Source organism: Oryctolagus cuniculus, chromosome 1 (assembly GCF_964237555.1).
Source record: "Oryctolagus cuniculus chromosome 1, mOryCun1.1, whole genome shotgun sequence".
Classification (NCBI taxonomy): domain Eukaryota; kingdom Metazoa; phylum Chordata; class Mammalia; order Lagomorpha; family Leporidae; genus Oryctolagus; species Oryctolagus cuniculus.
The window spans coordinates 183,755,340-183,767,921 of NC_091432.1; the positions used below are offsets into that span (position 1 = coordinate 183,755,340).

Below are 12,582 nucleotides of genomic sequence, written 5' to 3' on the forward strand. Positions count from 1 at the left end.
GGAAGACCTTTCTCTCTGTCTCTCTCTCTTACTGTCCACTCTGCCTGTCCAAAAAAAGACACTCTTGTTTATGGCGTCAGTAATCTCCCTATGTTGTTTTTTATTTATTTATTTATTTTTTTATTAATACTCAGGTGTGCTGTCTCCAGGAGACCAGAGTCTAGCTGATGAATCATCTGAATGGGGGAAGAGAAACCAAATCAAATATTATGTCGCAAAAGCATTGTAACTAGTTGGACACGGTAGCTTGTTGACATTCTGTTTTGTTCACCATCATCTTGGTGTCAGGTGGCTCTGGTGTTTCTCACATTTTGGATTGCTACTTGGGACCCAGTACTGTGTCATGGGTTTCGACAGGTTGCTGGCTTGATGCACTGTTGTATTTTTTTTTTTTTTATTTAATGAGCATAAATTTCCAAAGTACAGCTTATGGATTACAATAGCTTCCTCCCCTCCGTAATTTCCCTCCCACCCACAATGCTCCCCTCTCCCACTCCCTCTCCCCTTCCCCTTCACATCACAATTAATTTTCAATTATCTTTATATACAGAAGATCAATTTAGCATATGTTAAGTAAAGATTTGCACATTTTGCTCCCACACAGAAACACAAAGTGTAAAATACTATTTGAGTACTAGTTATAGCATTAATTAAACACCTAAGAGTAATTGTGTATTAATTACAGAGTTCAACCAATAGTTTTAAGTAGAATATAAAATGCATCTTTTGTATTGTTGTGGCTTCCCCCCTGACCTCCCTCCCTCCCATGGCCCTCCCCTCACCCACTCCCTCTCCCATCCCGACCTTCATCACGTTTCATTTTCAATTACGTTCATATACTGAAGATCAACTTAGTATATGCTAAGCAGGGATTTCAACAGGTTGCACTCACACAACCGAACCAGGTATAGGGTATTGTTCGACTAGTAGTGTTGTTTTTGAGTTTCATAGTTAAACATATTAAGGACAGAGATCCTGTGTGGGGAGCATGAACCCAGTGACTCCCGTTGTTGATTTAACAATTGGCACTCTTATTTATGATGTCAGCAATCATCCGAGACTCTTGCTATGAGCTGTCTAGGCTATGGAAGCCCCTTGAGTTCACCAACTCTGAATTTGTTTAGTCAAGGCCATATCACAGTGGAGGTTCCTTCCTCCCTTCAGAGAAAGGCGCCTCTCTCCTTGATGGCCTGATCATTCTGCTGGGGTATTGTTCACCAGGATCCTTCATTTAGGTTGTTTTTTTTGCCACCGTGTCATGGCTTTCCATGCCTGTGAGACTCTCATGGACCTTTTAGTCAGATCTTTGATCCATTTTGAGTGGATTTTTGTATAAGGTGTAAGGTAGGCGTCTTGCTTCATACTGCAACATGTGGACATCTAGTTTTCCCAGCACCATTCATTGAAGAGGCTGTCCTTGTTCCAGGGGTTGGTTTTAGGTCCTTTGTCGAATATGAGTTGATTATAGATGTTTGGATTGATCTCCGGTGTTTCTATTCTGTTCCATTGGTCTATCCATCTGTTTTTGTACCAGTACCAGGCTGTTTTGATTATACCTGCCCTGTAGTATGCCTTGAAGTCTGGAATTGTGATGCCTCCGGCCTTGTTTTTATTGTAAAGGATTGCTTTAGCTATTCTGGGTCTCCTGTTTCTCCATATGAATTTCAGCATCATTTTTTCTAGGTCTTTGAAGAATGACTTTGGTATTTTGATTGGTATTGCATTGAACTTGTAAATTGTTTTTGGGAGAATGGACATTTTGATGATATTGATTCTTCCAATCCATGAGCATGGCAGGTTTTTCCATTTTTTTGTGTCGTCTTCTAATTCTTTCATTAGTGTTTTGTAATTTTCATCATAGAGGTCTTTGACTTCCTTGGTTAAATTTATTCCAAGGTACTTTATTGTTTTTGTTGCTATTGTGAATGGGATTGATCTTAGTAGTTCTTCCTCGGCCCTGGCATTGTCTGTGTATACAAAGGATGTTGATTTCTGAGCGTTGACTTTGTATCCTACTACATTACCAAACTCTTCTATGAGTTCCAGTAGTCTCTTATAGGAGTTTATCGGGTCCCCTGTATATAGTATCATGTCATCTGCAAATAGGGATAGTTTAACTTCCTCCTTTCCCATTTGTATCCCTTTAATTTCTTTTTCTTGCCTGATGGCTCTGGCTAACACTTCTAGGACTATATTGAATAGCAATGGTGAGAGTGGGCATCCCTGTCTGGTGCCAGTTTTCAATGGAAATGCCTCCAACTTTTCCCCATTCAATATGATGCTGGCCTTTGGTTTATCATAGATTGTCTTAATTGTGTTGAGGAATGTTCCTTCTAACCCCAGTTTGCTTAGGGTTTTCATCATGAAGGGGTGTTGTATTTTGTCAGATACTTTCTCTGCATCTATTGAAATAACCATATGATTTTTGTTTCTCAATTTATTAATGTGATGTATTACATTGATTGACTTTTGAATATTGAACCATCCCTGCATACCAGGGATAAATCCCACTTGGTCTGGGTGAATGATCTCTCTGATGTGTAGTTGGATTCGGTTTGCCAGAATTTTGTTGAGTATTTTTGCATCTATGTTCATCAGGGAGATAGGTCTGTAGTTTTCTTTCTCTGTTGTGTCTTTTCCAGGCTTAGGAATTAAGGTGATATTGGCTTCGTAGAAGGAGTTTGGGAGGATTCCCTCTCTTTCGATCGTTTTGAATAATTTGAGAAGAACTGGGGTTAGTTGTTCTCTAAATGTCTGGTAAAATTCTGCAGTGAAGCCATCTGGTCCTGGGCTCTTCTTTTTTGGTAGTGCGTTTATTACTGATTCAATTTCTTCCATGTTTATGGGTCTGTTTAGATTTTCTATATCTTCACAGCTCAGTTTAGGAAGGTTGTATTTGTCCAGGAATCTATCCATTTCTTCCAGGTTCCCCAATTTGTTAGCATACATCTCTTTGTAGTAGTTTCTGATGATTCTTTTTATTTCTGTTGTGTCTGTTGTTACATTTCCATTACTATCTTTGATTTTACAGATTTGGGTCTTCTCTCTCCTTTTTTTGGTTAGTTGGGCCAATGCTGTGTCGATTTTGTTTATTTTTTCAAAGAACCAGCTCCTGGTTTTGTTGATCTTTTGTATTTTTTTTTTGGTTTCAATTCTGTTTATTTCTTCTCTGATCTTTAGTATTTCTTTCCTCCTTTTGGATTTGGGCTTGATTTGCTGCTGTTTTTCTAGATCCTTGAGGTGCATGGAGAGTTCATTTGTTTGGTTCCTTTCCAGCTTCTTGATGTGGGCACTAATTGCTATAAACTTTCCTCTTAGCAGTGCTTTTGCTGTGTCCCACAGGTTTTTTTTTTTTTTTTTTTTTGACAGGCAGAGTGGACAGTGAGAGAGAGAGACAGAGAGAAAGGTCTTCCTTTGCCGTTGGTTCACCCTCCAATGGCCGCCGCGGCCAGCGTGCTGCAGCCGGCGCACCGCGCTGATCCGATGGCAGGAGCCAGGATCCAGGTGCTTTTCCTGGTCTCCCATGGGGTGCAGGGCCCAAGCACCTGGGCCATCCTCCACTGCACTCCCTGGCCACAGCAGAGGGCTGGCCTGGAAGAGGGGCAACCGGGACAGAATCCGGCGCCCCGACCGGGACTAGAACCCGGTGTGCTGGCGCCGCTAGGCGGAGGATTAGCCTAGTGAGCCGCGGCGCCGGCCTGTCCCACAGGTTTTTATAGGTTGTGTTTTCATTTTCATTTGTTTCTAGAAACCTTTTGATTTCTCTTTTAATTTCTTCGATGACCCTGACCCACTGTTCATTTAGGATCATGTTGTCCATTCTCCATATATTTGCATATGGTGTAGAGATTCTTGGGTTGTTGATTTCAAGTTTCACTGCTCTATGGTCTGAGAAGCTGCATGGTATAGTTTCAATTTTTTTGAATTTGTTGAGGCTCCCTTTATGGCCTAGTATATGGTCAATCCTAGAGAATGTTCCATGTATTGGGGAGAAATATGTGAACTCTGTGTCTGTGGGGTGGAAGGTTCTGAAGATATCTATTAGGTCTGTTTGGTCTATGGCTCAGTTGTTTCCTTGTTGAATTTCTGTCTGGTTGATATGTCCATTGGTGAGAGGGGGGTGTTGAAGTCCCCTGTTACTATTGTATTTGAGTCTATATCTCCCTTTAAATCCTTTAGTAATTCTTTCAGGTAGCCAGGCATCCTGTAATTAGGTGCGTATAAATTTATAATAGTAATATCTTCCTGTTGGATAAATCCTTTAATCATTATATAGTGCCCTTCTCTGTCTCTTTTAATAGTTTTTATGTTAAAGTCTATTTTGTCTGATATTAGGATGGCCACACCAGCTCTTTTTTGATTTCCGTTAGTTTGGACTATCTTTTTCCATCCTTTCATTTTCAGTCTGCGTGCACCTTTGCTGATAAGGTGTGTCTCCTGAAGGCAGCATATAGATGGATTCTCTTTTTTGATCCAATCAGCTAGTCTATATCTCTTTGTCGTGGAATTAAGACCATTCACATTCAATGTGATTACTGTTAAATACTGTCTTTTCCCCTTCATGTTTCCTGAAATGAGCTGTTTATGTATTTTGAACTTTGTTTGTGGGTTACTCTACATTCGCTTTTTTTTGCAGTGAAGTTCTTGTTTTTGTATTTCTGTGTGCAGCACGTCTTTGAGCAAGTGTTGTAGGGTTGGACGCGTGGATACAAATTCTTTCAGTTTCTGTTTGTCTTGGAAGATCTTTATTTCCCCTTCATTCATAAATGATAGCTTTGCAGGATATAGTATTCTAGGTTGGCATTGTTTGTCTTTTAAAACTTGAAATATATCATGCCATTGTCTCCTTGCCTATAGCGTTTGCGATGAGAAGTCTGGGGTGAGTCTGATTGACTTACCCCTGAAAGTGATTTGTCGCTTTTCTCTGGCACATTTTAGGATTTGTTCTTTGTGTGTCACTGAACTGAGTGTTGCCACAATGTGTCGTGGTGAATTTCTCTTCTGATCTACTCTGTTGGGAGTCCTGGCTATCTGTTGTATTTGTGTGTTGTTATCCAGCTGCCTTTGTTTAAAGTTTTCTGATATTATTTCGTTGAAGACAGCTTCCAATCCATTCTCTCTTTCCACCCCCTCAGGGACTCCTATTATCCGAACATTACACTGTTTGATTGAATCTTATAGGTCTCCGTTCGTATTTTTTAATTTTTTAATTTCTTCTTCCTGCGTTCGAACTGACTGTATTATTTCTGGAAGTTTGTCTTCGAATTCTGATATTTAGTCTTCTATTTATCTGTTTGATTTCCGAGGGATTCCACGATGTTTTTTATATAGTCAATTGTGTTTTTCAGTTCTAGTATCTCATTCTGGCTTCTCTTTAGGATCTCTAATCCTTGGGCTTGTTTTTCATTCAGCTCTTGACACGGTTTCTCATTATTTCTAAGTATTCTGATTATTAATTTTCTGAATTCTTTTTCTGGCATGTTTTCAACTTCTTCTTCTTCTGCCTCTGTTATGGTTGGTTTATCCTGCTCCATCGGCAAGTTTATATGTTCTTCTATATTCTTGTGGATTTTTGTTTTGTTTTTTTGCATACCATCTGGGTGATTTTTCAGGTTGATTTCCCTCTGCTATAGGCTGCTGTGAGTCTCTACCAATATGCAGTGTAAGCAGGCTGCTCTACACAGCCTGAATGTAAACAGACAGGATGGCTTCTCTCTGCCCGCTGCAGCTCTGGTTGCTGCCCTTTTTCCCCACTGGCAGGCGCTATTCAGTTTTTTTTTTTCTTGTAACTTGAGTAATCGGGTGTCAGGGCTTTGAGCTGCCCTCCCTTAAGCAAGAAGTGTCCTGTTGCTCCGCTCCACCTTTGGGCTCCGCCTCTGAAGGTTAGTGTGGAGGCAAAGACAGTTCTCCTTTAAGCCCGAATGTAAACAGACAAAATGGCTGCTTCCCACCCATTACAGCTCCGAGGAGGCACCAAGAGATACTGGCTTACTCAGTCTCTCCATTAGTACCCCTGAATCATGCACTCTCTCCACAGGCGCCACTCACTCTGTTCCATTTTCTATTTCCTCCCCCACTTAGTCGTGCGTGTCTCAGTGTCCGTCCCAGGGTGGGTTAGGGGAGGGGCGGCGGCAGCTGTTGCCGCTGTGCTGGGCAAGTGCCCCGTCTCACCTCAGCTTCCAGCGCTGGTGCGTACACACTCCTGCTGGTGTCCTGAGTCTCAGGCGTCCGCATCCTCCTCGCGTGTCCACCCTATCTCCCCAGTTTCAGGAAGGGCTTCTCAGTCCTTAAAAACTGCAAATTCTCACCCCTCTTTAAACCTTCCCTTAGTGGACCTTCGGTGTGCTCCCTCCCTCCCTATTCCGCCATCTTCTGATCCTCCCTAGGTTCTTGTCATGAGTTGCCAAGGCTATGGAAGCCTTTTGAGTTCACCAACAATGATCTTATTTAGACAAGGTCATAGTCAAAGTGGAAGTTCTCTCCTCCCTTCAGAGAAAGGTACCTCCTTCTTTGATGGCCCCGTTTTTTCCACTGGGATCTCACTCACAGAGATCTTTCATTTAGGTCTTTCTTTCTTTCTTTCTTTCTTTTTTTTTTTTTGTTGCAAGAGTATCTTGGCTTTCCATGCCTAAAATACTTTCATGGGCTCTTCAGCCAGATCTGAATGCCTTAAGGGCTGATTCTGAGGCCAGAGTGCTGTTTAGGACATCTGCCGTTCAATGAGTCTGCTGTGTATCCCACTTCCCATGTTGGATCTTTCTCTCCTTTTTGATTCTATCAGTTAGTATTAGCAGACACTAGTCTTGTTAGTGTTATCCCTTTGACTCTTAATCCTATCATTATGATCAATTGTGAACTGAAACTGATCTCTTGGACTAGTGAGATGGCAATGGTACATGCCACCTTGATGGGATTGAATTAGAATCCCCAGGCACGTTTCTAATTCTACCATTTGGTCAAGTCCAATTGAGCATGTGCCGATCTGTACATCTCCTCCCTCTCTTATTCCCACTGTTATATTTAACAGGGATCACTTTTCAGTTAAATTTAAACACCTAAGAATAATTTTGTGTTAATTACAGAGTTCAACCAATAGTATTAAGTAGAACAAAAAAGAATACTAAAAGGGATAAAGTATTAAGTTGTTCATCAACAGTCAGGACACGGGCTGTACCTGGATTTTTCTACTGTTTCAACATATAAATTTCATTCCATACTAGGGAGCTAATCAGAAAAATAGGAGTGAGAAAAGAGAGACATAGGAAATTAAGTTGATAGGGTTTGTGGTTACTTCGATGGTTAAGGTGAGGGACCTTGGTGGAGTCTCAACTTTTTCTTTGGAACTGCTGGGTAGCATCCTTTACTATGAGAAATGGCAGGTAGTATTCAGAAGAAGATAAATTTGGTCTTAGATACCAAATTTGAGTATTTTGCATAATTTGATTTGAGGTGTATATGTATTATACTGAAATTCAGGCTAGAAGCCTATGGTAACAGTACAGATTTGTGGTCATCCACTTGAGGTGGGAGTTTTAACATGCATTTGGATGGTTCGGCTTGGGAGGGAACTCCAAAGGTCATTGACATTTGGAGTGTACTGATAAAGAGGGAATTGAGAAAGTATGGCTAGAAATTGTATGGGAATGGAAGAGATAGATGACATGAAAGTCAAGAAAAGGAATATTTGATAGTGTTATATGGTATGGGGAAAGGATGTAAGGTAAGAAATGGAAAGTTCTTTTAGGAAGCAGCAAGTAAGTTTATTGGTCATATTGGAGGAAGCTGTTTCAGCAGAGAGATAATATTAGAAATAATTAGAACTAGGGAGTAAATGATAGGTTAAGAAATGTTGAGTGAGAGTATGTTTTGGTGGTATGTGTGAGCTGAGGAAAGCTCAGGTGTGTCATTTGCCAATTTGTCAATCTTAAGAATGGTTTCATGTATAGTTAGACTCTAGATATCATATATTATATAATTATACATAATTATAATTACATTGTATGTTGCATAATTATTACATATATAATAAACCATTTATATTATAAGCATAATATATGATTATATATTAAGCAGGATGAAATAATCATACTATATATCAAGCCCCTATTTATGTATAATTATATATAATTGTACCTATTATATATAGTGGGTATGTTTTCTAGTACATATTTCATAATTCAGATAATACATAGATGTAAATAGATAAATGTGTTTTATCTGAGCTGTAGTTTTCTGCATTCCAGTTTTTGCTGATTGCATTCTCATGGTGCATTGTACCATGTTTCTTTGTTCAAAGGTAGAGGAATCAGATTCAGAGTTGTTTTTTTTTTAAGATTTTATTTATTTATTTGACAGGTAGAGTTACAGACAGTGAGAGAGAGAGAGACAGAGAGAAAGGTCTTCCTACCATTGGTCCACTCCCCAAATGGCTGCAATGGCCGGAGCTGTGTCGATCTGAAACTAGGAGCCAGGAGCTTCTTCCTGCTCTCCCATGCTGGCGCAGGGGCCCAAGGACTTGGGCCATCTTCTACTGCTACCCCAGGCCACAGCTGAGAGCTGGACTGGAAGAGGGGCAACCAGGACTAGAACCGACACCCATATGGGATGCCGGCGCCGCCACAGGTGGATGATTAACATAGTGTGCCATGGCGCCGGCCCCTGTTTGTTATTGTTTAAGACTATAGAGACTGTTGTATTAATTCATCAAGAGGCTCATGATATATATGTATATGTATATGGAAAGAAAAGTGATCCCAGTAGCTATTGATGGTTGATGGTTGAATTCATTCATTAGGAATTGTGGAAATAATTATCTTTCTAAGTCTATAGTTTTTTTCTTCATTCATTACCTGGAATTTTTCATAAAAGGAAACTCCTTTTCACCTTATAGTTGGTTATTCAGTGATAGAGTTTATATAGGAAAAGTGGGAAAGATGTGTGAGTCTTCATCCTTTCCTTCTATTTACCAGTTTCTAAAGGTATTATTGTGAATTCATAGATTTCAACATATTCGATGCATTTCAGTGTGTTGCAGACATTGTCCTTACTGAAGTTTAATTTATACTATTTTTGGCCGGTAAGAATCTCATCAAATTGGCATTGTGTAAAATTTTAAAATTGTTTTTGATTATGGCATGAAATTACAGAATACTATTTTCTTTTAGAGTAATAAATAAATTTATATATGAGACTTTTTTTTTTTTTTTTTGACAGGCAGAGTTAGACAGTGAGAGAGAGAGACAGAGAGAAAGGTCTTCCTTCTGTTGGTTAACATCCCAGATGGCCGCTACGGCTGGCTTGCTGTGCCGATCCAAAGCCAGGAGCCAGGTGCCTCCTCCTGGTCTCCTGTGCGTGGGGGAGCACTTGGGCCATCCTCCACTGCCTTCCCGGGGCACAGCAAAGAGCTGAACTGGAAGAGGAGCAACCGGGACAGAATCCATTGCCCCAACTAGGACTAGAACACAGGATACTGGTGCCGCAGGCGGAGGATTAGCCAAATGAGCCATGGCGCAGCCATGAGACATCATTTTTATATTGTCTCCCTTCTTCCTAATTTAACAATTTTAGTAGAAATAGCAGTAAGTAGAACTGTTCAGATATTTGTGTTACAAAGTTTCCTAACCCCTACCTTTATCCCGTTGTTCCTGAGGTAAAAATATAAACTTAAGAAAATCAAATTGCAAGCATATATCTTTTGGGCCTATATATTCTGTAATTTGAAATAAAATGAAGTGTAATAAACAGTCTTATTATATATTTTGAAGCTATACCTATATTTCTCTATCTTTGAATTTCAGTTAGATAATTAATTCAAATATTTCAGTAATGCTTCTTTTACCTCTCTTTCTACCCTTACATCAGAGAGATATCATTGTACATTGAAAATGGGATGATTTCTTAGGTTGGATTACATGGGGTGGATTGGGTTTTAGTTGAGTTATTTTTAGCTGCATTTGAATGGTCATAACTTCTTTAGACTCAGGAGAAATAAGGGTATTCTGGACAGCAACATTAGGTAAAATTGATACTGACGAGGAGGCAACTGAGTAGATCTCAAAGTGAAGGACAAATGGAACATTCTGGCCTTAGCTCAAGAATCTTTGATTCTAAGACTTTGCTATTAGATGACTCAGCTATAATTATTTTTCTTCACTATGGGTCATAGTTTTTTCGATTTGCTAGGAGAAATGAACAGTTAAGCCCGGCCCTGCCCAGTCTGCTCTGCCAAGAGGATAAGGTAGGCAGCAAAGCTGTGGCATTGGGACATTGTGTAAGTTGGGCTGCCATCACTGTTGTGTCTGCTTTGGTATGTAACATTCCCTATACCTTGTTTTCTCTTAAAAAACATTTTTCTATAACTAAATATAAAATTCTTGAGAATAGAGCTCTAGTATTTGCAGTGGTACATGCATTGTCCAACATGAGCTTTCATTACAAATGTGATTAAATCGTACTGTACCTTAGCGTACATTAAAAGCTAGTCAAACAAAAACTTATAACTTCTAGAAATATAAGCTATTAAAGATTTATCTGATCTAAACATCTACCATTTGCTTTTCCTTATTTTGATGTTTTGAATCTCTAACTCATTTCTTCCTACTGTCCTGAACAGGCCAGTCCTACCCTTCCTGGAGAAGACTGTTTTCATTTGTGTCTGCATACCTTTAAGTTCTAGCTACTTAAATTGCTTCTATTCCATTTCAGAACCCAGAAAGCTACTTTTTGACCCCTGCAGTGATAGCTTGAGTGAAAACGCTTTGTAGTATAGTGTTAGTATACAGCAATGTTTTTCTCTCTGATCTTGGAAAGTAGTAAATTTGATATCTGAATTATGTTGCTGGCTTTTTAAAAATGGAAATGCAGAAATTGAAATAAAATTGAGGAAAGTATGGCAAAAAATGGTGTGATGGTATATAGTTTGCATATTGGTTTTAAAGTGCATATATTTTCCTTTGATAGTTGAGAGCTGTTTCAACAGTTGTTTTTGAGAACTGTTGTTCTCAACTGTGTTTCAAAATAGCAAACATGCTGGTATAGAGTCTGCAAAGATACAAATTGGATTATATACCATTTTTTAAAATTCAAAAATTAATTTCCACCTTTCTGTTTTTATCGAGCTCCATAAACACATTAGAAGATTTTGCAGTTTGATTAATTTCACTGTTCAAATGGAGAAACTAACATTTAGGATATTTATTAACTTGTGCCAACGTTGATAGCATTTCTAAGATTATAACTTCTGAGTGTGTCAGACTACGTTGTTCTCAAGTGTTACTTTAATATGGATCTTTACATTTCAGAATGAAGTAATTTAGTTGGATGGATCTTTGTCCTTTAATTCCATTATACATTGTTTTCTTTGTTTAGAAACCTCAAAAAACTTATGTTACTTGCATTTTATTTATTAGGACATAATGTTGATATATTTTCCATTTTATTAATGTATTTTGCAAACTTAATGATTTTAAGTTTCTGTGGTTATTTGCCACGTTTAAAAATGCTTAATGAATTACTGTAATTTCAAAATAATTTCTGCCTCCTTGGCCTTAATATTTCTTTTATTATAATAACATTATTTATTAAAAATTTATTTACTGTAACTGATTATGCAAGTTATATAGATAAATCATGTCTGTATTAGGTAAGTAGAAAACTGAGCTATTTTCCAGAAGTGAAATGTTCTTAAATTCAGTGTTTTGGATAATTTTCAGTGGTTTACAAAGATCAGCTCTTTTGGAGACTTGTCAATTTGTTATGTTGAGGAATTTTCCCTCTGAATTATTTTGGTTTGTAGCCTGTTGGTTTTTGGCTATATGTAATAGCATTTTTAGCTTATTCTAGATTGTGTGGCATTCATTCCTCAATAGAGCAGACTATATAAATAATTTTGGATAATGAGTTTACAATCTTTGATGTGGAATATACAGTTCTTGGATACTTGTTATAAAGCCATAGTCCTGATAACTTTTTCAACAAATCTTTTTTCCCTTTTATTCTTTTCAGGATTTTCCTGTTGAACTGGTCATAATTGGAATAGCTTTACTTCTTCTACAGACTCCAGCAAGTCAGCAGAAGCCAATCCTAACTCTAGGTGAATAAAAATATACTCACTAGAATCCAGTGTAAATATGACACAAATATTGGGAATAGTATTTGAACAATGTTTCATGCCATCCTGTATATTTTGAATTTCAGTACTGGAAATTTTGCTATTGTTATCAAATAGAATTTTTGTTTCCTTATTCAAATAGGCATTACACATACCTTGTATAAGCTTCCTGATACCATAATTTACCTAGTATCTTGGCTGCTTGTTAGCAGGTTATGTGAATTCTATAGCAGTGATATTTGCAAATAAATTAAAGGGCATCTCACCTTATTCACAATTGTGCAGCAATATGAGAAGCTATAATATAAAACTCTTGAAAGAAACTGATTAGCAATTATATTTGTTTTATAAACTCTATAACTTTACTATTCATAACTAGAGCTACATTGGATAAAATTATTTTATGTATATCATCTGAGAGATCTTCAAAAAGTTAATAGAAAGTATGTATTAAGAAAAAACTGCATGGACTT

At 38.2% G+C, this 12,582-nt stretch overlaps 1 protein-coding gene across 3 annotated transcripts in view; it reads left to right on the plus strand.

Moving 5' to 3' along the window:
• Positions 1 to 12,582, plus strand: part of FOCAD (focadhesin) — a 381,367-nt gene that overhangs the window by 97,976 nt on the left and 270,809 nt on the right. For all 3 annotated transcript variants that reach the window (XM_002708074.5, XM_017340978.3, XM_017340982.3), the window contains one exon: positions 12,004 to 12,091. In XM_002708074.5, coding sequence (XP_002708120.1) covers positions 12,004 to 12,091 — 88 coding nt within the window. The remainder of the gene's footprint in view (positions 1 to 12,003; positions 12,092 to 12,582) is intronic.